We start from the raw sequence: 27,647 nt of genomic DNA, 5'->3' as shown, positions 1-27,647 counted from the left end.
CTTGCGCTTCAGATGGTCTGTTTAACTATTTTCTCACTAGTGAAGCATTCAGTTTTTGCAGGTACAATATCCGACATGTAAATAGCAAAAGCGCCATGGCATGACGCAACTGACTCTTAAAGGGAATGGGAGATAAGACTGATTGGTTTAATGCACGTTCTGCTCAAAACACACCCATAACTCATTAAGAGAATAAGCACAACCCTGTTAGGCTACGTTTACACTGCAGCCAAATGTGGCCTGAATCTGATTTTTTTGCCCTTATGTGAATCAGGTGATGACAGTGTGAACAGCCCAAAGCATATGGAATCTGATCTTTTCAGGTCAGATCTGTGCCACTTTCATATGTAGTCTTAAATCAGACACAGATCTGATGTTTTGCAATGCGACTGCAGTGTGAACGAATATGTCGGATTTCATGTGACTTTTACATAATCTTTGAGCGACATGCGTCATCATTCTGTGCTGCAAACAGCATCTACTCCTCACCATCACAGTAGAATGACAAACATGGTGATTACCACAGAAAGTTGGTTGTTTATTTTGAAAAAGATTTTGAAGGCAAATGGTGCTTGTTAACAATTGTGGCACAAGTTGATCACGAAGCTGAAGAACGTTGTGCGTGTTGCGTATAGGGGATCCGTGTGTAAAGGAGGGGGAACTTTCTCTCTGAGAGAAAAAAGGCAGGTGCACGAGCACCCAATATTTTGGCCATATTTATAAGAGCAGTGTGAACAGCCATGCAAAAAAATCAGATCTGAGAAAAAAATCAGATTTAAGCACTAAGCCTGGCAGTATAAACGTAGCCTTAGACCATGCGCCACGGCGCAGAACGTATTTTTCCGTCCTTAAAATAGCAAAAGTGGAATCAGACATGTCCTTAATGTTGTTGCACCATGTGCTCTAGACTTTGTGCCTAGATCGTTAAAATAGAACCCAATGAATCACACTGTAAATTAGAGAGTGTTCTTTATTGTAATGCAGAAATGAAGAAAAGGGGATTGTCTCAATGGACAGGGAATTTACTTAATACAAATAGTACAAAAGTAGCAAACACATTGCTTTAAACTTTCAACAATTTGTATATACGGCATGTATAACTGTGGCTTCAGGACATTTTTTTTTAGGTTTTTTTTTAAGGTAAATCTAGGTTTACGTTATAAAGTGCATTGTTCATAGAAGAGCTCCTCTATTAAAAAAAGAGAAAAAAACTCAGAAAGAGATCAAGCCTCAGCCAGGTAATAAAAAGTAATGCAAAAGTAGAAAAAAAAATGTAACTAAGTAACGCAACTAGTTACTTTTTGGGGGGAGTAACTCAATATTGTAATGCATTACTTTCAAAAGTAACTTTCCCCAACACTGGTAAAGTATTTTACAGTAAAATAAAAAAATGTAATGTATCGCCTATACTGATCTTTACCTTGTTGACCATTGAAAGTAGTTTAGTATATATCTTATATTTTATGTAGTTCTTCGAAGTACACTGTTCTACATTCAGATAAACATGATACTCAAATAGTTTGCTTTTTATTGGTAAGTTATGCTTGTATGATATTTTAAAAGCCAATAACGCATGGATAAATGGTCCAATATAGTCGTGAATTAAACATTTATCTAGTTTTAATGCAAATCCACTATTTACTATTAATAAGTTCATCTTTGCACAAAATCACACACACATCACAGAATTCGTAGCATCTTTTTAAATGGCACATAATTTGTGCATATTATTCTGCTCCTCTAGTCTTATTGTCATGGTGTTTTTATTGCCTGTGGCTCATGAAGACTTGGCATAATTCATGCATGAGCACGTGCATACATAACCACACAAAGATAAAGTAAATTTACAATATCCTTGGGCCAAACTCTCAGACAGCTCATTACGGCCTGCACATCTCTCTCGCTCTCTCTATCTCTCTCTCTCATGCTGATTATCATCTCCATCTGTTCTGTCTTCTAGCCGTGAGTCAGTGTTAGTCAGTGTCAGCAGATAACCTCATCTCCCCTCTGATCCAGGACCAGTGTCCTAAAGCTTTGCTCCAAAGTATGTTATTGGAGTGCAGAAACAGCAGTTTTCCCACAAGTCTACATCTCCAGTATTTGAGACATGTTGATTATTACACACAATCACACACCTGGGATTAGACCATATCATTTAAGGGAGAAAAGACAAATCAATAATGAGGCAATTAAATATGGCTTTAAAAATATTATCAGAAGAAGGAAAATTAACAATAATGAGAAAAAATGTGTTTAAAAAATAATGAGTGTTAGTCAAACCAAAGAAATAAACAAAACAAAGCAATCTTAAAAAAAAAATAGTTAAAATAAAACTGAGATGTTCAGTGTGTACGACATTATCTACTATTTGTACTAAGAAACATAATTAAAAAAAAAAAATCTAAAAAAAGCACTAACTATATTAATACTAAAAACAAACAGAAATTAGTATCACTCAGTAACCAATTAAATTTATTAATCAGAATCACAAAGTTTAAACAACAAACAAAAAATAAAGGAACAACTATGCCGGCGCAGTGCACAACACATTATTTCGAAGGCCTTTAAATGCAGTGGTTTCATCAGAGGATTGGTGGAGCTGATTGTATCGTAACAATTATTGGGAGGTTAACCAATAAACATAAAACTAACTGTGGAATGAGAATAGAGATAAAGAAGACAAGTGATATACACTCGTGGGATGTAACAATTTAGACTCCTAAACCCAACCATCACAGTAAACATTCTGCAATTTTACATTTTTAAAATACTAAATTTTGCATAGTTTATTAAAAAATGTCCTTACGAGGTACATTTTTTTTTAATTTTTGGTAATGGTATATATGATGAATACCAGAAATCCAAATGGAGACAGCCACACATGATACCCCAAAAGGATAAGCTTAGGTTTGTTTTGTTTTTATTATTGTAAGCTGATTTCATATTTTGAGTTTAAAATCTTCTATAGTTTCTTATATGTAATATTTGTCTCAAATTAAAAATACACACACCGGCCACTTTATTAGGTACACCTGTCCAACTGCTCGTTAATGCAAATTTGTTATCGGCCAATCACATGGCAGCAACTCAATGCATTTAGGCATGTAGACATGGTCAAGACAATCTCCTGGAGTTTAAACCGAGCATCAGAATGGGGAAGAAAGGTGATTTAAGTGACTTTGAATGTGGCATGGCTGTCGGTGCCAGACGGACTGGTCTGAGTATTTCATGAAACTGCTGATCTACTGGGATTTTCATGCACAACCATCTCTAGTGTTTACAAAGAATGGTCCAAAAAAAGAAAAAATCCAGTGAGGTCAGAAGAGAATGGCCGGACTGGTTCGAGCTGATAGAAAGGCAACAGTAACTTAAATAACCACTCATTACAACCGAGGTACAGTATGCAGAAGAGCATCTCTGAATGCACAACTCATCTAACCTTAAGGCGGATGGGCTACAGCAGCAGAAGACCACGCTTGGTGCCACTCCTGTCAGCTAAGAACAGGAAATTGAGGCTACAATTCGCACAGGCTTACCAAAATCGGACAATTGAAGATTGGAAACAAGTTGCCTGGTCTGATGAGTCTTTATTTGTGCTGCAACATTCGGATGGTAGGGTCAGAATTTGGCATCAACAACATAAAAGCATTGATTCATCTTGCCTTGTATCAACGGTTCAGGCTGGTGGTGGTGGTGTAAAGGTGTGGGGGATATTTTCTTGCCACATTTTGGGTCCATTAGTACTAATTGAGCATTGTATCAATGCCACAGCCTACCTGCATATTGTTGCTGACCATGTCCATGCCTTTATGACCACTGTGTACCCATCTTCTTATGGCTACTCTCAGCAGGATAACGCACCATGTCATAAAGCGTGAATCATCTCAGACTGGTTACTTGAACATGACAAGGAGTTCACTGTACTCAAATGGCCTCCACAGTCACCAGATCTTAATCCAACAGAGCACCTTTAAGATGTGGTGGAACGGGAGATTCGCATCATGGATGTGCAGCCGACAAATCTGCAGCCACTGCATGATGCTATCATGTCAATATGGACCAAAATCTCTGAGTAATATTTCCAGTACCTTGTTGAATCTATGCCACGAAGGATTAAGGCAGTACTAAAGGCAAAAGGGGGTCCAACCCAGTACTAGTAAGGTGTACCTAATAAAGTGGCCGATGAGTGTAAATCTATTGCGTCTTTAGAAATCTTTTATTTAATGTAACTAAACAAATATTACTAAATGCAATTTGAAGCAGTATTTAAAAAACCGAGTGTGCTTTTGTTTTCTAATTAATTAAATATTTTATGTACTTGCATGTACTTGCTGGGTGTAAAAAAGCAACTGTTACGCTCTCAAGTGTATTCACTTTAGAGCAAAGTCTAGTCACTCCACTCCACATAACTCACAAACTTTGCCCAAACCATCTTTTTCATGATCAGCAACCAGATTCTACCCTATATTATACACTCTATGTTTTCTGTTTGTAATGACTACTTATTTAAAATAAGCTGAAACTACACAACTCTTGAGTTTGTTTTGGGACAACTTCATTGTTTTATGTTCAATCCACAATTCCGTCATGTTGTTCTAACACAAATCAATTGTGTGGAACCCAGCATTTTTACAGTGTACAGTGAACAACACAATACCACAAAGAGCTGGTCACATTATTTTTCAATATGTTAAGAACAATGAAATGAATTAAACAATGAAGCAGTACAATCAGGCAACTATTCAGGTGCATCATTTGCATTGTTGTTTTCCCTCAGTCCATCATCTTTTGTGAAAATGTCAGGCAAGCAGAAGACAAAATGCTGCTTGTTTTCTTTCCTCTTATATTATTAGAGCATTATTTTCTGTCCTTGCCTCAAGCTATTTTCTCAGCCTGTGTAATTTTGTTGCTTGTTGTATTATCAGTGGCAGTAAAGGTCAGGAGCTGCCTTTATCAGACCTGCCTCACACTTTCAACCTCTGCTCCTTTTTTGCCTCTCCCTTCTTTTTATTATCATGCGCTCCTATCATTTGGTGTTATTATATTGTACATGACCAGAATCTCCATGCTAGTTCATATTTAAGCAAATGTAGCTGTCTATCAGGAAAATATATGTGTATGTGTGTGTTATTTACTTACCCTCAATTCTTTATTTCTTCTTTATTACTTTAAATAAGATATTTTGAATAAAATTATGCTTGTGTCTGTATGGTATTGCAAAGGCACAATGTAATAACATTGTAGGAATTAATAAAATACTTTGGTACAGTGTAAATTGAGATGTTTAAACCTTATTTTTAATTTTTAATTAATTTCAGCCAACCACAACTGCCATTTTTTAACTAAAACTTCACCCACTTTACCTACATTTTAAACAACTTCTGTATGTTAACAATATGACTTACTTGGTTGCATTTTATTTAATAACGTCCCTGGAACATTATGTATTGAGATGAGTGAGAAAGAAGAGATGAGTGGTGTGAGAACTGTGCACAGATATAAGATGTCATTCTTCACCTGAATGGTGTTGTTCCTGTTTGACTTTTAGATATACTCAAGTTTAGAGTGCTGCGAATTGCTGTGCTGAGTCTGGATTGAGGCTTAGCTTAACTGGTATTTTATGTAGCAACTCTTACTCATAATTTTTGATGCTGCAGTAAAACTACAATTTTAGAAGCTGACTTTAATGTTTAGTTGTTCTTTAAACGTTTTTTAAGATTAGATTTTTTTATTTATTTTGATATTTGTACGTTTTAGAGATGTTATATAGTAACATAAATTATAAATGTGAGGAATTTTTTTTTTTATATTAGTATTATTATTATTTTTTTTTACCAGTATGTGGATAGACATTTTGTTGCTGATATTATGGAGCAACCTGACACTGTAAAAAAATTTAATTAACAGTTTCTGTATTTTGTGATTCACAAGTGATTTCCACGTTATTTACAGTTATGAATTGCATTATGGGACCTTGATCTTTGCTCTGTCAACTCTTTGTGTTGAAAATTCAACTGTACAGTTTAACAAACTGATAACAAACAATGAAACGACTTTCATTGACTTTTTAGTTTGAAATAATACAATGTATATGAAATAATATTAAGAGAAATTAGTCAGTAAAATAACAGAAAATATACTGGTAGTATATTACAAGGTTTTTGTTGTGTAATATACAACACCAAGCCAGACAATATATATCACTTTAAATTATTAAAAATGTTATTAAAAGTTTTGAACTTTTCAAGCTTAAAAGTTGTTAGAAGAAAGATCAAGGTCTAATTGTGCAATTCAAAAACATAGATAAATGAACACCATTTTTATAGTGTAGGAAATACTGTTATTGTAAATTTAGAAAATTCATTGCATTTTTTTCATATGTTATTTATTTATTTATTTGTTTATTTTTGCAACCCCAAATCAGAAAAAGGAAAACGCAAATTAAAAAAGATAGTGGTGATTTCCAAACTTACTTTGACTAGTATTTCATTGCAGACAATATGAACACAAAATATTTCATGTTTTGTCTGGTCAACTTTGTTTCATTTATAAATATACATCCTTTCCTGTCATTCAGATCTGCAACACAATCCAAAAAAGTTGGGACAGGAGCAGTTTAGGGCTAGTAATCAGGTAAATTAGTTATATGATTTGAAACCGGTTATATCAACAGATGATTGTAATTCTGATTTGGTACAAAAGCAGCCTCCAACAATTGTCTTGTCCTTTAGAAGCAAAGGTGGACCTGGGATTGCCAGTTTGCCAACAAATACATGAGAAAATTATTGAAATGTTTACAAACAATATTTCTCAAAGAAAGGTAGGAAGACATTTGGATATGTCACCTTCAACAGTGCATAACATAGTTAAAAGATTCAAGGAATCTGGAGGAATTTCAGTCTGTAAAGCACAAGGGCAAAAGCCTAAGCTGAACTACTATGATCTATCCATCAGGCAGCACTGCATCAAGAATCATAATTCATCTATATGCTATATCATCGCATGGGCTCATGACTGTTTTGGCAAACCTTTGTCAAGTACCACAATATATAGTTACATCAACAAATGCCAGTTAAAGCTGTACTGTGCCAAAATGAAGCCCTATGTTAACAGTGTCCAGAAGTGCCGTTGACTTCTCTGGGCTCAGAGGCATCTGGAATGGACCATCACATAGTGGAAATGTGTACTGGGGTCAGAGTATTTCAGACATTTTTTGGAAGAAATGGAGACTATGTGCTCCAGACCAAAGAAGAAAAAAATAATAGAGACTGTTATCAGCAACAAATCCAAAAACCAGGGTCTGTCATGTTATGAGGTTGTGTCAGTGGTAACTTCTGTGATGGCAGTACAAAGAAATTTTGGAGCACAGCATGCTACCTTCAAGAAGACATCTTTTCCTGGGACGCCCATGCCTATTTCAACAAGACAATGAAAAACCATATTCTGCACACAATACAAAGTCCTGGCTATGGAGGAAGAGGATACAGATACTTGACTGGCCTGCCTGCAGTCCCAACCTGTCTCCAATGGAGAATGTGAGACCCCAACTCTTGCCCACGAAAAGACTTGTTTGCAGGAAGAATGGGACGAAATTACACCTGAAACACTTAATGACTTGGTGTCTTCTCAGTCCCCAAGCATCTTTTAAGTGTGTGAAAAGGAATGGCAACATTACAAATTGATAAGGCTTTACTGTTCCAACTTTTTTTCTTCGAAATGTGTTGCAAGAACCAAAATTGGAAAATGTGTTTATTTTGAAAAAAAAAAAAAACAAAACAAAAAAAAAAAACAATGAAAATCATGAGGAACACATTAAATAATGTTTGTTGCATTGTCTGCAATGAAATACAAGTCAAAGTAAATTAGGAATCACTACTTTCTTTTATTATTTGCGTTTTTCATACTGTTCCAGCTTTTTCTGATTTGGGGTTGTAAAATATATATATTTTTTATAAATGTGCAAATTCATTAATTCATTTATTTTGCTTCAGCTTAGTCCCTTTATTCATCAGGGGTCACCACAGCACAATGAACCGCCTACTTATCCAACATGTTTTACACAGCGGATGCCCTTTCAGCTCCAACCCTCATTCGCACTTATACACTACTTTAGTTTATTCAATTCACCTATACCACATGTCTTTAGACTGTGGGGGAAACCCACATGAACACGTGGAGAACATGCAAACTCCACACAGAAATGCCATCTGATCCAGCCAGGACTTGAACTAGCGACCTTCCTGCTGTGAGGTGACAGTGCTAACCACTGAGCCACTGTTTTGCCCATGTTTAAATTATTGCTCATTTTTACAATGTGGTAACTGCCACATAGATATAGGGTAAGGTTATGCAAGGAAATGTCTACATCGATTATGTGCATGTTTGATTGATTCTGCTTTTGTCCTCATCTAAGCTGTTGAGTCATATGTGAGGTAGAGATGAGATTAATGATGCTGTCTGTAGATGCGAGACACACTGACAGCTGTGACACTCTGTGCCAGCCATTACAGTGAGTAAATGCATTCAGTGATGTTGTCGTGTTTAAAGAGCCCTGCTCTTCACAGAATGCCAGAGTCTCTCAACATAATTGTGTGAATGTGTGCCATTGTGTGTTGACATTGATGCGTGTATGTATTTTGGTTTTCTCAAAGATCCACGCCTCTCAGGGAAATGTGTTCTGTCAAACTGGAACAAACTGTGTGATTCTGCCATCAGAGTTTCTTAAGTAAAGCACTCTCTCTGGGTGGATCTCTTTTAGTACAGCTTTATTATGTTTGTGTTAACCTGCAAACAAATCAAATTTTTTTTGAATTGTCATTTAAATGATTATTAAATTTAAAAATAATAAATGTAATTTAAAGAATATATACGTTTAATAAATCTTTAAAAGTCAGATGAAAACATCTAACTTTATTTTTTGTCAAGAAAATTATACTTTATTTACTTATTGTTTTGATATTTGTTTAAGATTTTTTCTATTGCTTAATTTCATTTTAGTTTTGGTTAAACTTGTCACTTGTTGTGTTGTAATTTTTACTAGGTTCTTAAAAACAGATGCTGCTTTTTTAGGAAACCAAATTGTATCTTTTTAAAAATGCTGTTCAAATTGTATACATTTGAAAAAGCCAGTTTTGCATTACAGTGTGGGCTGAAAATTGAGGCATTTAAAAAGGATGAAGCATTTTAGTCATGTGACCAATTTATTTAATATGGTGGATGAAATTGTTAAGCAGATGTTTTGCATGCTGTCCGTTTTGACAGTTTTATTAAAGATTAATGTCAATTTGTACTTTCTCCATATTGCCTCTCCTCATAGGACACGGACTGTTTACTGGGAGCTATTGTTCAGAGGCTAAAGCAGACTGCATACAGGATGTATACAGTTGAGGTCAGAATTATTAGCTCCCCTGAACTATTAGCCCCCTTGTTTATTTTTCCCCCAATTTCTGTTTAACGGAGAGAAGACTTTTTTCAACGTATTTTTAAACATAATAGTTTTAATAACTGATTTCTAATAACTGATTTCTTATATCTTTGCCGTGATGACAGTAAATAATATTTTACTAGATATTTTTCAAGACACTTCTATACAGCTTAAAGGGACATTTAAAGGCTTAACTAGGTTAATTAGGTTAACTAGGCAGGTTAGGGTAATTAGGCAAGTTATTGTATAAGGATGGTTTGTTCTGCAGACAATTGAAAAAAAATAGCTTAATGGGGCTAATAATTTTCACCTTAAAATGTTCATAAAATTTTAAAACCGCTTTTATTCTAGCTGAAATTAAACAAAAAAGACTTTCTCTAGAAGAAAAAATATTATCAGACATACTGTGAAAATTTCCTTGCTCTTAAACATTATTTAGGAAAAAAAAATTAAAGGGGGGCTAATAATTCTGACTTCAACTGCATACATACATACATACATACATACATACATACATACATACATACATATATGCATACAGGTTTGCATACTTGTATTAAAACAAACAAACAAACAAATATACACTTCTAAGACAACCATTTCAAATACACATGTACAGGGGATAGACAATGAAAGTAAAACACTGGCCAATTTAGTGTTGGAGCTTTCATGGCTAAATTTGACAAGCCTGGTGCCTCTCTTCATTGATTGTACATTCCAGCAGAAGAGCAGAGTGTGAAGGTTTAATTAACAGAGCAATAGCACAGTTTTGCTTAAAATATTGCAATGCACACAACATTATGGGTGACATATCAGTGTTTTCAAGAGGACAATTTGTTAGAGCGCATCTCGCATTTGTGACCAAAACAAGTGAGTCTTTGTGATGTATCAAGAGCCGCAGTTATCAGGGTAATGTCAGCATACCAACAAGTGGGACAAACCACATCCAACAGGAGTAACTGGATGCAAGAAGCTGTTTGAAAGGGATGTCTGGGTGCTAACCTGGATTGTGTCTAAAAAAAACAAAATAAATGTGCACCTCAACTCCTCTTTTCCCACCAAAACTGTTAGTCGGGAGCTAGGGCTGTGCAATTAATCGAAAGTACGATTTCGATTTTGGCTTCTAAAGATTATGAAAAACCATTAATCCAGATAAACGATGATTGCATCAGTGCACAATATTCCTGCTGCGGCCTGTTTTTATTATAAATCAAACAACAAATGGAGAAAATCCCTCACTGCTCTTGACTGAAGGACTTTTGTAGCTGAAGTTTTTTTTCTTACAGTGAAGATGCTTAAAGCACAGTTTGTTTCATATTTTTATTCTATTGTATTTATTTCCCTTTCCTTATTTACAGGGAGGAAAATAACTGCATATATACAGTTGAAGTCAGAATTATTAGCCCTCCTGAATTATTAGCGACCCTTTTCTCCTAATTTCTGTTTAATGCAAAGATTTTTTTTCAACCCATTTTTAAACATAACAGATTTAATAACTCATTTCTAATAACTGATTTATTTTATCTTTGCTATAATGTAAAGTACATTATATTTTACTAGATATTTTTTAAGATACTAGTATTCAGCTTAAAGTGACACTCAAAGTCTTAATTAGTGTAATTAGGCAAGTCATTGTATAACAGAAGTTTCTTCTGCAGACAATCAAAAATATATATTGCTTAAAGGGGCTAATAATATTGACTTTAAAATAGGTTTCAAAATATTTAAAACTGCTTTTATTCTAGCCGAAATAAAACAAATAAGCCTTTCTCCAGAAGAAAAACTATTATAGGAAATACTGTGAAAAATTCCTCTGTTAAACATAATTTGGGAAATATTTCTATAGATATATAAAAAAAAAAATTCACAGTAGGGTGAATAATTTTGACTTCAACTGATAATCGTTTTGAATAACCGTGATTACAATCATGACCAAAATAATCGTGATTATGATTTTTCCCATAATCGAGCAGTCCTATCGGGAGCTCTACAGGTCAGTATCTATGGCTGGGCTGCTACCGCCAAAACTTTGGTCACTCGTGCCAATGCCAAATGTTGGTTTCAATGGTGCCAGCAGGAGAATCTTAGGCTGTGGACAATGTGAAAATGTAATGTTCTCTCTTGAGTCCACCTTTACTGTCTTTCCCACATCTGGGAGAGCTATGGTGTGGAGAAGCCCTAAATAAACATGCCATGCCCAGAGTGAAGCATGAGAGTGGATCAGTGATGGTTTGGATTGCAAAATCTTGGGATTCCCTAGGCCCAATATTTGTGCTAGATGAGCATGTCACTGCCAAGGACTACCGAGCCATTCTGGAGGACCAGGTGCACCCAATGATTCAAACATTATATCCTGAAGGTGGTGCCATGTACTGTATCAGGATGATAATCCACTAATAAACACAGCAAGACTGGTGACAGAGTGGTTTGATGAACACGAAAGTGAACATGGCCTGCACAGTCACCAGATCTGAACATTAGTGAGCCACTTTGGGTGTTTTGAAGGAGTGAGTCAGGAATTATTTTCCTTCACCTTCATCCTGTAGTGACCTGGCCACAATTCTGCAAGAAGAATGGCTCAAAATCCGTCTGGTCACTGCGCAGGATTTGTTTCTGTCATTCCCAAGACAAATTGATGCTGTATTAGCTGCAAAAGGAGGCCTTTTCACCATACTAATGAATTAATGTGGTCTAAAACCAGGTGTTTCAGTTTTCCAACCCCTGTAGTTTCTCAACAAGTTAACATTATCAATAATTTGATAAAGTGAAATTATATGTCCAATAAACTTTTCTAAGCCTCTAACTCGATTACAGGCGAGCACATGGCTAGCAATTTTACAGTTTTATTCATTTTAACATGAATTTTAGTTGCATGTGTGAATGATTGTCATGTTTCTTCACTGTACTAAATTCTCCTAAGCAGCATCTCGTTCACTCTCAGATTTTGTACACTGCATGTAAATTAGCCATGTTCACTGATTTCCACGTTGCAATATACAAAAAATGAAAAAAAATATTAATCTGTGAAGGTATTTAAGCCATCACTGGGGCTGTACCTTTTGAAAAGGTACACATTTATACTTAAAGGGTCCATATTAACAGCTTATAGATAACTAATATTAACTAAATTGTTCAGTAGTAAAGCTTATGACTTTTCTAGGTGCTAATATGCTCCTTTACGGTATCAACATGGACCCAGTACACACACTATAGGTGTACTAAAAGTCCTGGGGGGTGGCTTACAGTATTTACCTGTTTTTTTGAGAATGTGGTAACAATATATACCATATTACTGCTTAGCCCTAGGTCATGGTATAATTCACAGCTGCATTTTCAAACCCAACCTCATAATCATGCCGAAGTTAATTGAGTCATCAATCTCCCACTGTTTAGTGGATCAAGACCCTTTCTGGTGCCAAATTCTTGTTCATGAACTATGCAGTGAAATCATGCACTCCAGCAAATTTCTCTAGTCCTTTCACTCTCCTTGGCTCTCTGTTCTCTCTCTCTCTCTTCCTTTTTTATTTGACACACATTATTTGACATTCACTCTGTTGGGCTCTTTGTCTTTTCTCTGTGAAGGAAATGAGGTGAGGTACAGAATGAGATGAATAATAATATTGAATGACTTTGATGTCCATAGTGCTATCATTAAAGCCACCATGTTTTTCACATGTTGGCAGAAAAATAGCCCAATCCAGGGTTAAGCGTAGAGCTAAAAGCAAGTTGTTTTTGTCTATTACTCTCAAACAGTAGTACTTTTTTATTGATTTGGGGAAAAAATATTGTATTATATTGTATTATATCTGTATTACTGTAGTCAAGTGTCTAAGCCCTCTGTAGTCAAATCAAGTCACTTTATTTTTCATAGTGTTATATGCAAAATGGATTTTTGAGCAGCTAACAAGACAATAGTGTAATTATTCATCTCAGTTCAGTTCAATGATTTATTGGCTCCAGTTCAATAACTGATTAAGATTCATTGATTACTAAACATGGGCAACTGCTTTGTCAACATGTTCAGAACCCTTCAAATCAATGTTGCTGCTGAATATGAAGTGCCTTTTATATCTTGTATATTCATCAGTACACTGAAAAAAAAAAACAATTCTGTAAAATTTGTGCTAAATAAACAACAGCTGTGGTTGCCAGAAAGCATAAAAGGAATGTCTGGATTTTACTATAAACTAATGTATTTAATTAATTTATAATGTTAGTACACTAACAGTGCCTCCTACAGGTTTGAAATATACTTTCGATGATAGCCTTGCAGATTGAAATACACCATTTACCCACATCACGTAAATAGTTAACATTATGCGACAAACAAAACATAATTTGATTTCAAATAATTATTCATTATGACACTGATATACACTGTTCCTTTACAATGCGTAAAGGTAAAATAGAAATCCACTATTTCTCTTACTTTTATGCTATTCAGGAGCCATGTGCACCCACTTGACAGGTAATATCTGCTTCTCTCTCTCAAGTTCAAAGCAAACTTGAATGCTAAAGCGTTTTAGATATAAATAAAATAGCCTATGTAAAATATTAACATCATCAAATTAATAAAATGTACTGCAAATAAAGAGAAATAAATGACAGAAAAAGGAGTAAACCCAAACAATATCTCTAAAAATTAAAATAATTACAAGATTGAAATGTGTAGATTATTTAAATAAGGCAAATGCACAGATTAAACATTACTAATGGTTTACATATATTTTGCAGCCAGTTAAGATGTCCTTTCGTCCTCTCCAAGTATATAGTAAACTTTTTCTGAGTCGTTTAGATATATCTCTTGCTCTCGCAACTGTGCATGCACTGTCAGCTGCGAAAGCCAAACGAAAGTTTATCAGTCCTAGTGACAGCTTTAGAAAGCAAAAGCAAAAGCCGAATCCTGGACATTAAGGAGATTTAGAAACCCCGGCCAGATTAATTTTTAACTTCCAAAAAGGTGCATCTCTGTGGGTCTGCAGAGTCTGTGGAAGTTGACAGTTCTCGCACACACAGAATGAAACGGGTAAACAGAAGAAGATTTTCCTCAGTTTAGTCGATTGCTTGTGTTTGGATATAATGGGCAGATACAAAAAACAAACAAACATGATAATAGTAGTAAAAAAAAATGTGTCACTAAATATACTTGGCCGTTTATATATCTGGGCGGCCCGCCAAGTAAAGTCTGTGCGTGGGAAGCACTGACTTATGTTGTAAAGTACTAATATCTACAAGTACCTTTGTTACACAGACTAAAACAAAGCATGTGGTTTAGATCGAATGCTCATCACAAACACCATCATGATAACACACATTTGAAACTATAGGTCTGTGTGAGGCCCTTTTTCAGTTCTTTTCCTGCCTGTGCCCAAAAGGCTTTATTTTACACCTGATTGTGACTTGCTCATGCCATCTATCAAAATAGACCAGATGTCTACCTTTAGTGAAGCGGCTCAGAGAGTAACTTCTGTGGCTTTTGTAAACACAAGAATTAAGTGGGTCGCACGCTGGATGCGCCACTCAACAATGTGACATGGCGTGCTCAGGACAGTTGGACGTATCGCACACCAGATGTACATATTAGAATATTATTTAATATGAAACTATTCAGATGGCGCTCTGTGGCACGGCAGAAATATGAACAGTGTCCTGAATTGTAGCTGGGTGCCGCGGACAGCCGCTGACTTGCGGCACTAGTGTGTGTACCCTGATGGAAATCTATGTTTAGAATTCTAAAATGCATGACGCTGCACTGCTCGGCGCGTCGCCGAGCGCCACATCCGGTGTGCGACCCCCTTTAGAATAGAGTAGACCTTTTCTGGTCACCGTGTCAGAGCTGAAGGGTGCGTGTCCACCGAATGTCCACAAAAATGTGAGCGCTGTTGTAAAAAACATTTAGCTGCATGTGCTTCTACAACTGTCAAAGCATTTAAAAAAACAGCTTATACATTCACCGCCTAGCTACACAAAACAGATGAATGTATATTTAACAATAGTTCAGAAACTGCGAATTAAATATTACCAGTATTAAATAAAAAAGTTCTACACATTCAAAACATCATCATTACCCTGACATTACCCTGACAGTGAAATGTTAAGTACAGTAAGGCTTTTCAATTACATATTAAAAAGTTGCTTGATTCAAAATAAAAAGTTGCTTTAAGAAATGGTGTCCATGAAAGAGTGGGAACGCTGCATGCAAGTGCATCACATGTGCACTCATCTTATAAAAGATGGGACCGGCCCATATTTGTAAATAAATGAAGCATCTTGTGTGAATTCTGTTTTTTTTTTAATCTTCAAAATTTTGGTTGATGTAAATCAGAAAAAAAAACATTCTTGAAGGCTAAATGTTTTCTATTAATTTACCACACTGAAAGTGCAAACGCTATTTCAGAAAAGTACTGTGCATGTGAAGAGCAACATTTAGTGTCTAGGTTTCCATGTCTACAGGAAGATGTCAGCGTTCTTGTCAGAGCAACTGATTGAGCTTGTCACAACTGCCAATTGATATGTTCCAGCTTTTGGCATCTAAAAATGCCTTAAAAGCTTTTCTTTTCTTTTCTTTTCTTTTCTTTTCTTTTCTTTTCTTTTCTTTCTTTTCTTTTCTTTTCTTTTCTTTTCTTTTCTTTCTTTTCTTTTCTTTTTGTTTATCTCTGCCATCCAGTCTCTTCGCACACTTTCTGTCCATTGCTAATGATAAAATGGTAAAAATTAAAGGTAGCCCCCTTTTTTTTTATTATAGCCCCACTTATTTTTTAATACACCACCATATTTTTCCCTGCAATGGACTGCATTGTACCGTACACAAGCATTTTTCAAGCATAAATATACAATTTTACATTTATTTTTTATTCAGTTTTTCTTTTTGGATGATGTGTTTGGTTAGACAGACTACATGTTCTTGATGTGTATAGAATGCTGGATGATAATGTGTTCTGAACTGGTCTTACAAGTAAGTTTTTTTTCCCCAGATAATAACTTTTGATCTTTGAAAGTTAAATATCTACTAAAGTACACTTTTTTCATCAATGTTACATTAAAAGAAAAATCATTTAATAAAAATATTTCATGCACTGTAAAAAATAATATGACAAAAAGCCATCATAATAAAAACTTATATGTTACATTAACTTATTTTTATAATTTAATTGGGTTTCAACTCCGTTTTCAGTTATAAAATGTTTAACTTAATATTTTAGTTTGACTGATGTAAGTTGAGATGACTGGAAAAAATCAATTGTTTCAACAAAAAATTTAGGCTGTACAATTTTTTTACAGTGTGTTAAAAATAATGTTTTTTAAAATTTGTTTATTTAATTATGCCTTATATTATCATGATGAGACAGAGAAGGTTAAATGCTTTAAAAAACTGGTTCTCAGCCTGTATTGACCTTATTCTTGACGTACGTGTGGGCGCAGCCGTTGAAATCTTTTTGGCTCAAGATTTCTGCTCTCATTGACTTCCATTGATTTTCACATGTTAAAAAGAGCTCATTATGCTGCTTCATGTTGCAAACTGATAGTTTCTTATTATTCTACTTTTTATGTATAGTCATCAACACACTTGATTGTAGAGCAAGTAGTTTGACCGTTTTCTGCCATTTATTATGATTAGTCATTTCTCCTATAGGCTACTGAATTGCGAGTTTAGCTGATCTATAAAATACACAAGCTTGTATAGTCCCACTGCCTACACCTGCTAACTGGCAGTCTCCACAGAGACTTTAATCCCTGTGATCACTTCCTGTTTTCTGGTAGGGTTCTCTTCCTCTTTCACATTTTTCCTCAGTAACTGATAAGCTCTTATCACAGTAGGTTTGTTTTTAAATGCACTTCAGTTAATCAGTAGGGATGTTAATAGAGTTAGTGTGTGTGTGTGTGTGTGTGTGGTTGCTTGTTGGCTTTATAGATTGATGTATTCAAGCTTTGAATATGTTGTTGTGTGATATTTTGTTTGATGTTTGAGCTAACAGCCTAATGCTGTGTTTGTATCAGATTTCAAACGTTCAATTTTATGATTCAGTGTTAGACGGATTATTTTCAGTTTTCTTTTTTAAATCTGTCACTAATCATACTATTAAAAAGATGCATATAGTTTTGAATGCTGATTTTAAAGCTTTGTAGATTGTATGCAGTGTTTGTACTTTGATCAGAGAACTCTTCTATAGCATGTGACAGACCAGCTGCTGTATGCCTTGTACACAGTACTAACCTATTGCTGACTTCTTGTTGATTTGTTATTACTATTATTATATTATTATTTTAAGCAGGTCAATAGCAGGTTTACGAAACCACTTGCAGGTTTACAAAAACTTTGTATGTTTCTCCTACTTTGTTATATGGTTGACAGGGTAACCTGAGCAAATATTTAGGGGTAAAATCCAATGTTTGTTGTCAGTACTGTACTGTAGCGACAAAGCGCCACTTGTAAAGATTTTTTTGGGAACAAATGATTGTCATGTCACAAAATTTGTGTTCTAATCTTAAACCTGATGTGAAATATCCCTGTGAAAGCTTTTCCACCTTACAAAAAATCTAGATTTCTGGTTCCTAAAAAAAGGATTTCATCCACAAGATTTCCTAAAAAAAGGATTTCCTCCACAAGAAGTACTGGAGAAGATGTGATCTTTAACATTACCTTTATGTCTTTATGGGGACAATATATACTTATATCTAATATACACTACCTGACAATAGTCTTGTCTCCTCTTCAAGTTTTAGGAACAATAAATAATAACTTGACTTCTAGTTGTGCATTTGGTATCAGAAGTGGTTTATATGAAAAGCAAAGACCTCTAGATTACGCTTAGTTTACCAAAAGAAAATATGATCATGCCTTGATTTTTAATTATTTATTTAGGACAATACGGTCTGACTTTGCTTAGTCAAAAGTCACTTAGAAATAAATATATAAAGTATAGAATATAAATTCATGGTGCAGTGGAAAAATAATTAATATTGTGTATGACTCCCATGAGCTTAGATGACTGCATCTGTACATCCCTGCAATGACTCAAATAACTTATTAATAAAGCCTTCTGGAATGGAAAAGTAAGAGTTCCTGCAGAACTCCTGGAGTTCATCAGGATTCTTTGAATTTATTTTTAATGCCTTCTCCTTATCTTACCCCTGACATGCTCAATAATGTTCATGTCTGGTTATTGGGCTGGCCAATCCTGGAGCACCTTGATCTTCTTTGCTTTGAGGAACTTAGATGAGGAAGCTGAAGTATGAGAAGGAACACTATCCTGATGAAGAACTTGCCCTCTCCTGTGGTTTGTAATGTAATGGGCTTCACAAATGTCTTGATACCTCAGGCTGTTGATGTTGCCATCCCCTCTGCAGATCTTTTGCATGCCCTCATACTAAATGTAACCTCAAGCCATGATTTTTCCTTAAACAAACTTGACTGATTCCTATGAGAATCATGGGTCCATGCGGGTTCCAATAGATTTTCTGCAGTATTTATAATGATTGGGATTCAGTTTAATAGATTAGTTTTTGGAAAAATCTACCTTCTGCCACTTTTCCAAAAGCTTTCTACTAGAAGCCAAGTTATAATTTGTCGCTCTTACAACTGGGATCGACAACAAGACATTTGTCAGGTTTTGTGTACTTGATCTATAAAAACAATCTTTACGCCCACACACTCATTGTTTCATTTTATATATAGTAAAAGCTGCTGTTTGTTTAGTTTCATTTGTCTTTATTTATTTATTTATTTATTTACTTTCTGAACAGGACTTTATTTCTAAACACTTTTCTTTTCTTACAACGATCTCCTTTCTTTTCAGGGACTTGCTGTTTAACCAGATCTACCCTCGTCTGGTGGAGAACTGTGTAGCTCGGGGTGTTTTTCTGGAGAGTCTGGAGCCCTACATTCTGAGCGAGCGGATTGGCTGTCTAACTGCTCCTGTCATGAGAGACCTGCTCAGTTATTTCCAGGAGAACGGCATGATGGATAGCGTGGAGGGATGCCTGGTCCACATGGACATCACCAACCTGGACATACAACAGGTGTGATGTGCTAATGGTCTATTGTTGCAGATGTTCATTGACTGTATTTCTTCAGTCAACATACACTGTATTTACTTGAAAACATGCATTTATTTTGCAGGTGGTGCAGATGTGCTGGGATAACCAGCTCTATGATGCCATGATTTACGTCTTCAACAGTGGCATGAATGATTACATTAGCCCCATGGAGGTATGATAAGGTTTTGCTAAAATGCGATTTAAAGCTAAAGTGCACTGCAGGACTTTAAAGGCCTGAACAGATTTTTAAACACCAGACCTTAAACACTTCGTAAATTTCTAAATGGTTACAAAGTAGAAATGAGCACTATAAACAGTGCCTGGTGATCACAAGTATCAGATTTTCAAGCCATTGATCAGAATGAGAATCTAGGCTGAAGCATGCATTACAAAGAGTGATGACATAAATATACAGTGCAATAGAGGAACCGGGTGGAGCAGCTATTGTAGTGACTCTGGGCTAGATTTACAAAATTTCAGCGAGAACATATCAAAACTCCTTCCCTTCTATCTGACTTTTTCCAGTTCAAATCTGTAGACAACAGAGTGACTCGGGGTGCAGCTAAAGCTGATCATATTGTTCCACTTAGAAAAACATCTTTTGCTCAAGCTTGTCTTTCTTTTAAAGCATCACATCAGTGGAATATGATACTGCAATTCGTTAGAGAATGTGTTTTTTTAGTCATTCAAGTATCATTTTAAGAAATGGCTTCTTATCAATCAACAATGTGAGCACTAGGCTATTTGACATTGTTGTTGTTGTTGTGGTGTTTTTATGTTGTTTATTTGAGTTTTTAGTATGTAGTAAAATATGTAGTTATTTAATAAAAGCAGATATGGTACAAATATACAACAAAATTACACTTTTATTTTATTAAGGCCAATTTATTTATTGGCCAGAAAATAGGCATATTCACAAAATAGGCAAGCTTAAATGGGAAATGAAGCACTCACATTATGTTGTACATTGTATTCCACTTTAATGAAAATATATTAAACAAACTCGATTAATGAAACCATTTATAGGAAAACGACATGTTTTACTATAGCTTTTAGACCTAGGGCACCGCCATCTTGGAATATCGCTGTGTCTGAAATCACGGGGTTGGTTCAGTTCCCTCAGCTGACCAGAGACAGTAGAAGTAATGGACTGAACACGGAGACTGCAAAGCCTAATTTAACCCAATGCATGAAGTTGTGGATGTGGAGCTGGTGCAAATACAAGCATCAGATGTGTCTAATATATAAAAAAAATAATATATATTTATTCTATTTTTCATTTATAGCCTTTTAAGTACCAATCATTTGATGTGCTTTGGTCCACTCTCTGTAGTGCGCTGCCTGTCTGGGTTTCAACCACAATAGTAACGGACTAAACTGAGACTGGACAGCCTAATTTAACCCAATGCATGAAGTTCTGGATGTGCATCACAGAGCTGGTGCAAATACAAGCATCTGTGTCTTAAGTTGTGCTGTCTTCATTCTTTAATGATTTCATATCTGGTGATTGGGACATGCAAGATACAGTAATCCTCTAACATGACATGTTTTGAGGTTTAGTCTGTGCTCTAGAAACATTTGGTACATCAGCTATATTAGTGGTGTGATTGTCCTTACCATTTACTCACACTCAAGTGGTTCTTAACTTATGAAATACCTTCTTCTGTTGAACACAAAACAAAGTATCCTGAAGAATGCTGGAAAGCAGAACCCATTGATTTCAATAGAAATACTGCTGAAAAAAAATAATGGTGAACTGTCCCTTTAAGCATGTCATAGAATATCATGTTACTACTGAATGTGTTCAGAATGTTAAAATATGTGTTCCCAGCATACACCACACTATTTTCTGTGAAATCTGTCAGCTCTGACTGCCCCAAGAGTTGAGTCATTCAGACTGCAAAATGGGGTGAAAAAAAAGGACTAAGCAAATGTCATGTATTCCAACTTTTATTTTTCACCATTCACACTCTCATGGTATGATTGCCACACTAAGCAGAAAACACTAAACAGAACCTGTTAAAACTTCAGGGATACCTCAAGGGTGCATGTACTCTTTTTTTGATGCACTTTTGCCCGTGTTTTAGTGAGTGTTTCTCACCATTAAGCTAGAAGAGAAGATGAAAGCTTTGTAGTCAGAGGAATCTTCTGAACCCCAGATGAAAGGCGGCATAGAAAGGGGATTCATTTGTTTCGTGGCCAGAATGTCACACACTGACCAAACACAACAACACTCTGCTCTAGTGCTGGATTACATGACCGTGTCTTGCAGGTGCTGCTGGAAGTGTGGATGGAGAAAACACTACAGTGTTGTATACATCTTAAGTCTGGACACCAAATTACAAACTCTCTTAGCAAACGGTATATTTATGTCTAAAATAGTAATTGTCTTAAGCTAAAGTCAATGTAAAACTGTTTCCCAATATGAAGGACCCTACTTACCTAATTTTTAGGACACAAAACAATCACTTTCTCCTTAGTGATTTTGCTTGCTAATACTGAGTCATTATTAATGAAAATATGTTTTGTTTTTCTTTGTCCTGCTTTTCCAGAAACTCTTTCAGGCGATTGGTCCTCCTCTGCATGAAGGAAAGCCTCTCACAGGTAGATCAGAGAACTCAACGACTCTTTTAAATATGAAAACAACACAGCCCACATAAATCCTAACACCTGCTAAATTATAACAAGATGCTTCTGTTTTGATGGCTTGAGCTAACCTAGAAAATGCCCCCGTTTTGTACTGTGATGTTAAAAAAAGATGTTTGGTGGCATTTCAAAATAAGTTCAATAGACTATTTTTATTTGGTATCACAAAGCGACTAACAAATGAGTTCCTAACCTTAAAGAAATGTTTTGAGAAATCATGATATAGACCATTTCAATGTGGTCATGTCATTGGCCCATGAATATTTCCTGCTTTTATCAAACTATTTCATAACTGTAACAATAGGCAATTCAATCATAACTTCTGTTAAAATGTTTTCATGTTAAAACAGCTTTCAGCTTTTCAACTTTCAGCAAACAGATTATTTATCAATATGTGGCTTTTTTAGGATTCTCGGAAGCTCTAAAAATAAAAAATGTAAAACAGGAAATACGTTGGGACCATTGTTTTTGTTTACATCCCTCAAAATGGTCTATAGGTGTTTATCATATTAAAAATGCTGTGATTTAATAAAACTAATAACAATGATGATGATGTTATTATTAATAATGTTACTGATATAGAAATATTTGCAAATTGTGCAGCTCCACGTTTGACTCACTGTTTAAAATATCATTGTATTTATTTATTTAATTATTATTTTTTACATATATTAAAATAAAATATATGAAATTTAAAAAAAAAAATATATATTTTTTTTTGTCTCCAAACCTGCAGCTTTAGTTTGGTTATTTTAATTTACTCTCTTCATGTAAACTATTATAAAATCTGCAGTAAAAATCTTGGCTTCTCTATCGCCATTTGTGGATGAGAAGCAAAATTACCACTAGAGTAGTTCATAGCATAGTTTCATTTCACACTGTTCTTCTGCATCAGTGAACTTGATGGTTTGAATATTTTCTATGGTTGCCATTAATCATCATGTCTGGATCCGTGAATCTGTCATGTTGTCAAATATAATTTGACCTATTAAATATTACTGTGCTTTTGTGATAATTGATGTTTTAGCACATACTGTGTTGTGTTCCCTTTTTGGTTATGAAATTGAACCAAGATTATTAAACAATATTTTTTTCTTTGTCAGTTTATGATTTAGCTTTATGCAAGACCTATGCTACTATAATTATTACTATTATTTTTACATCTTTTGTTGACATTCTTGTTTTGATGATGATAATAATAATAATAATAATAATATTAGTAATAATAATTCTTTACATTTATATAGCGCTTTTCTGAACACTTTTTTTTTTTTAAACATTTTTTGGGGGAAATCTCCTCATCCACCACCAGTGTGCAGCATCCACCTGGATGACATGACAGCAGCCATATTGTGCCAGTCCGCACACTAGAGCTTAGATTGGGCTCAAAAAAACGAAACCCGACACTACCCGAGCTGTGCACCTTGTGTCTGAGCTCGACCCCGTCTCACACATTAACTGTAATTATGAGCCCCAGCCCAATTTAAACCTGACTGTTTTTTAATTTGTGGGCTGTTATAACAGACGTTCTCAACTACAATTCTGAGTTGTTGGAACTACAGAAATGAGTTTAGATTTATCTTAATGAATAATGTAACAAGGACGAAGCATATAAACTGCATTGTTTGTTTATTCAGAATGGATTGTAACAAAAGAGGACATTGAAGGCTGACTATCGTCCGCAAGCCTGCTTGTTGACATGTGTCTGTTCATCCTGGAAGTCCCCGTTTTTACACCTCTTTCACACCACATGCGTGAGCAGCGCTTGTTTTTTTCGGCATCCATATTAACGGATAAATATTAGAGCTTTCATACTGCACACAAAAGCAGCACGTCAGTGCAGAGCGTGAGCAGAGCTGAAGCAGCAGATCATTTCGTCGCTCGCTGGGCCTGTTTTTGCCAATGCTCAAGCTTAATTAAAGTGACAGTGCATTAATAATGACCAAAACACATCGAATAACAGTAAAAAATTACCAATTTTACTCAATAAATGCATTGATGAGATCTGCTCTGCTTCAACTCTGCTTGTGCGTGCAATGTGTGCCAGGGGAGAAGACGCTGTTGCAGGAGCTAGAGCGTTGCTGCAGGTCGGATTGGGTCAATTCGGACTCGGGCAGAGAATCTAAACTCTACCACAGAGTGATGAAGCCAATTATGATATGGGGATGGTTAGGAGGCCATGATGGACAGAGGCCAGTGGGCAAATTTGACCAGATGCCGGAGTTAAACTCCTACTCTTTTCCGAAGGACATCCTGGGATTTTTAATGACCACAGAGAGTGGTCCCTGCTGGTCTCTCTAACATCACTTCTGGCAGCAACCTACAGTAGGTGACACTTGAAAATGAGCATTAAAGCCGTGCCTTGTAATGCCGCTGCTCAAAAGGAGTAAGAACGCGTTTTTAGGTATGATCGAAGTTTGCGACTATGCCGCCAGGGGGCACAAAGGGATGGGATGCGAACAGACAGAAATAGCTTATACTTACTCTGCTACTTGTAAATGAAGATGAAACAATGAAACAAAACATTATAATTCCTTCATTAATCATTAAAACTTGTTACCAACTTTATTATCATTGTAAACTAGTTAGGTGAAATGAGGATTCATTTTGGAAAATAAAATTAAAGAAATAAAATACAACTAAAATGAATGAATAAATAAATAAATAAATAAATAAATAAATAAATAAATAAATAAATAAATAAATAAATGAATGAATGAATGAATGAATGAATGAATGAATGATGAATGAATGAATGAATGCAGTGTTTTAGCCAGTCAGTAATTTTTTTTTATTTACATTTTCATTTACAGTTTTCATTTACATTTTTGTTGTTGATTATATTTTACTATCTTATTTTATGTCTCATTTCTGTACTTAAATAATAAATGAATATTTAAATATACCTAAATAATTATTTATTTAAAGACATTAAAAGCAAAACACTGAAAAATGGTCTGGTGCTATTTTTATATAGGCCTACTATAACTTAAAAGAAAGCTGCAAAGTGGGCTATATTATTTTAATTTTAGCCTATACTATTTTAATTCATTTCCTTTCTCTCTGTTACTCACAGTTCAATGCACGCGTGCTGGGCGATATAAGAGACAACAAGGCAATATTGACCTTTTTATAGGCCACTATAGTATATAATAATTTATTTTTTTACATAAAGTATTGTATTAATTTGCATAGATGTTTTTCCCATGTGGTACTGACTGGGCGCAGCCCTGCTTAGCTTCAGTGGGCGACCATGTGAGATTTGCAGAGAGCTAGTTGCTAAAGTGCAATTTAGGTTTTTTATTGTTGTAAAGCACTTTAAAGCCATTTGGTTGTAGTAATGTGCTATTTAAATTTTAAGTTATTGCTATTTTAAGTTGATTGACTTTTAAAAGATTTCATTCACACTGCGTTACACAGGAAATTGAACAAACTCCAGTTTTGCATACCAAATGTACAAAATCTGCTAACTAACACTGTTATTAAGATTATTAAAACATAAATTTAAAATGACTCTAATTTCTGACCACTGAAGTAGCAACATTTTATTATTTGGCAAATCTAATGCCAAACTTAAGTATAAGTAATCCCATTTTCCTATTTGTGTCCTATCACAGATGAGCATGTCATAATGGGGAATAAACTGCTGGTGTACATCAGGTGAGGTGACTTTCTGCATAAATTCTGCAGTCATACACAGTTGCATGCCATATAACACACCTGTTCTTTCTCCTCTGCCAGCTGTTGTTTGGCAGGACGTGCCTATCCGCTAGGTGACATTCCTGAAGATCTGGTCCCTCAGGTGAAAAACCAGGCAAGTGGTGATTACATCCAGATTGCCTTAAAGAACATGCATTGTTTGGTTAGCATCTGCAATCGCGCTCGTGTTGCGTACAGCTCGACACCAGGATGCTGTTGTCTGTTTTGTTTGTACTGAGTCTGTATGAGTCACGCTGTATTTCTCCATTACACACAGCGCTCAAATAAGACACAAGTGTGTGTGTGTGTGTCTGTTTAGTATTCTCAGCAGTTTGCTCTCAGCAGGGCTTTTAGGGGGATTTTCTTCTTGTTGCCCATCCAAAGCGCTCAAGCAATTAGTTCTGGGATGGATGACCTCAAGAGAACCTTAAATACGGATGAGGAACACACACACATGCACACACAACCTAAAGCTACTCTCACTTTCATGCTAACACAATGAATGCTGTCATACTCTGATGCAAACATTTGATGGGATGAAATCTAGTCAGCTGTTAAGTTTTAAAAATGCTAATTTTATGTGAACAAAAAGGATAAATCAATAATTGCAGTAACAGATATAGTGTAATACCTAGAAAACAAATAACTAACAAGCTAGTGTTAGAAAGTTAAAGTGACGTATAACCTAGAGTTGGTTCGATAGATGAGACCATCATCCATCGCCGATGGCAGATAGGCATCACGATGTTGAGCTGGCATCACGATCCTCTGCCCCGCCCCTATTGCAGCAGTAACCCGCTCATAAAAAACACACACTCAGTTTACACTGACACGTCTTAGTTTTAAAATGGCATTTTAGAACGAAAATGATTCACGTCCACACTGAGGTTTCACCTAGCATTTCTAAACAGCTCTCCGCACATCACATGAACACACACACACTCTGTCATGCGGTCTAGCTTATGCACACGTCTGAAGCTCCAGGCAGTCATTTGGTGTTTTGAGCACAAAACCCCAGAGAGCAGTTCATGTCGGTCAGTTTATCAAGGATTTACCGCTGGATCCCGTCTCAATATAGTTGTTAAACGTGATACTTAATTAATCTTGTCTAATCTAACAACTCTTTGGTCTTTTGAATCTATCAGGTAATGTGTCACAGCGTCAGTACACTGCTTCAATCTTTCGCTTTCACGCTTGTACTTCCTAATTTTAGCGAAAACCTCAGATACTGTTGGTTGGTTCCTGTTGGTTGTGCACTTTTTTACCAACCAAGTTTGTTGACACCATTATAACAACACAGATCACTCTGCCTATTCATGCCAGAGTCCCGCAGAAAAAAAGTGATTGACAGGTGGTAATTTGTTTGTAACTTACCTTTATGTATTTATGTTTTGGTTATGGGTAAAACAAAGACTATGTGGGTCAGAGAGTTGAAATGGTAGGCTACAAAAGTGTATTTGTTATGAATTAATTAATCATTCATAAGTAATTAATTCATTGCCGCCTATGACGATGATGCCATCGTCCATCGCGATGTTTCACGTTAGACATTGTACTATGCCAAATCGCACTATGTACTATGTACAAATTGTACTATGCCCAATCCTAAGATAATCAAAAATATAAGTTAAGGATTTTGAAAATATGAAATATGAGTTTAATAAGCTAGACAAAGTAAAAGACATGGGAGCATGTGCTGAAACTAGGGCTGGGCCATTAAGCGATATTATATTGAATCGCTATAAAATTTATGTCAATAACAATGATAAGCTCTGGGCTTTTTTACTCTATATTGATCTAAGAGCCAATCACACAGCAGAAATGTGCAACAATCTAAAAG

The 27,647-nt window shown here is 35.5% G+C and overlaps 1 protein-coding gene across 1 annotated transcript in view; it reads left to right on the top strand.

Annotated features, from left to right (window-relative positions):
- The window catches only part of vps8 (VPS8 subunit of CORVET complex), a 245,667-nt gene that overhangs the window by 67,641 nt on the left and 150,379 nt on the right, over positions 1 to 27,647 (top strand). The window contains exons 21-25 of the mRNA XM_056458636.1: positions 19,222 to 19,444; positions 19,545 to 19,634; positions 22,015 to 22,066; positions 25,726 to 25,768; positions 25,850 to 25,922. Coding sequence (XP_056314611.1) covers positions 19,222 to 19,444; positions 19,545 to 19,634; positions 22,015 to 22,066; positions 25,726 to 25,768; positions 25,850 to 25,922 — 481 coding nt within the window. The remainder of the gene's footprint in view (positions 1 to 19,221; positions 19,445 to 19,544; positions 19,635 to 22,014; positions 22,067 to 25,725; positions 25,769 to 25,849; positions 25,923 to 27,647) is intronic.

Source organism: Danio aesculapii, chromosome 1, assembly GCF_903798145.1.
Source record: "Danio aesculapii chromosome 1, fDanAes4.1, whole genome shotgun sequence".
Taxonomy (NCBI): Eukaryota; Metazoa; Chordata; class Actinopteri; order Cypriniformes; family Danionidae; genus Danio; species Danio aesculapii.
The sequence above is the reverse complement of the archived record's forward strand: the minus strand, read 5'-3'. Positions and strand labels throughout refer to the sequence as shown.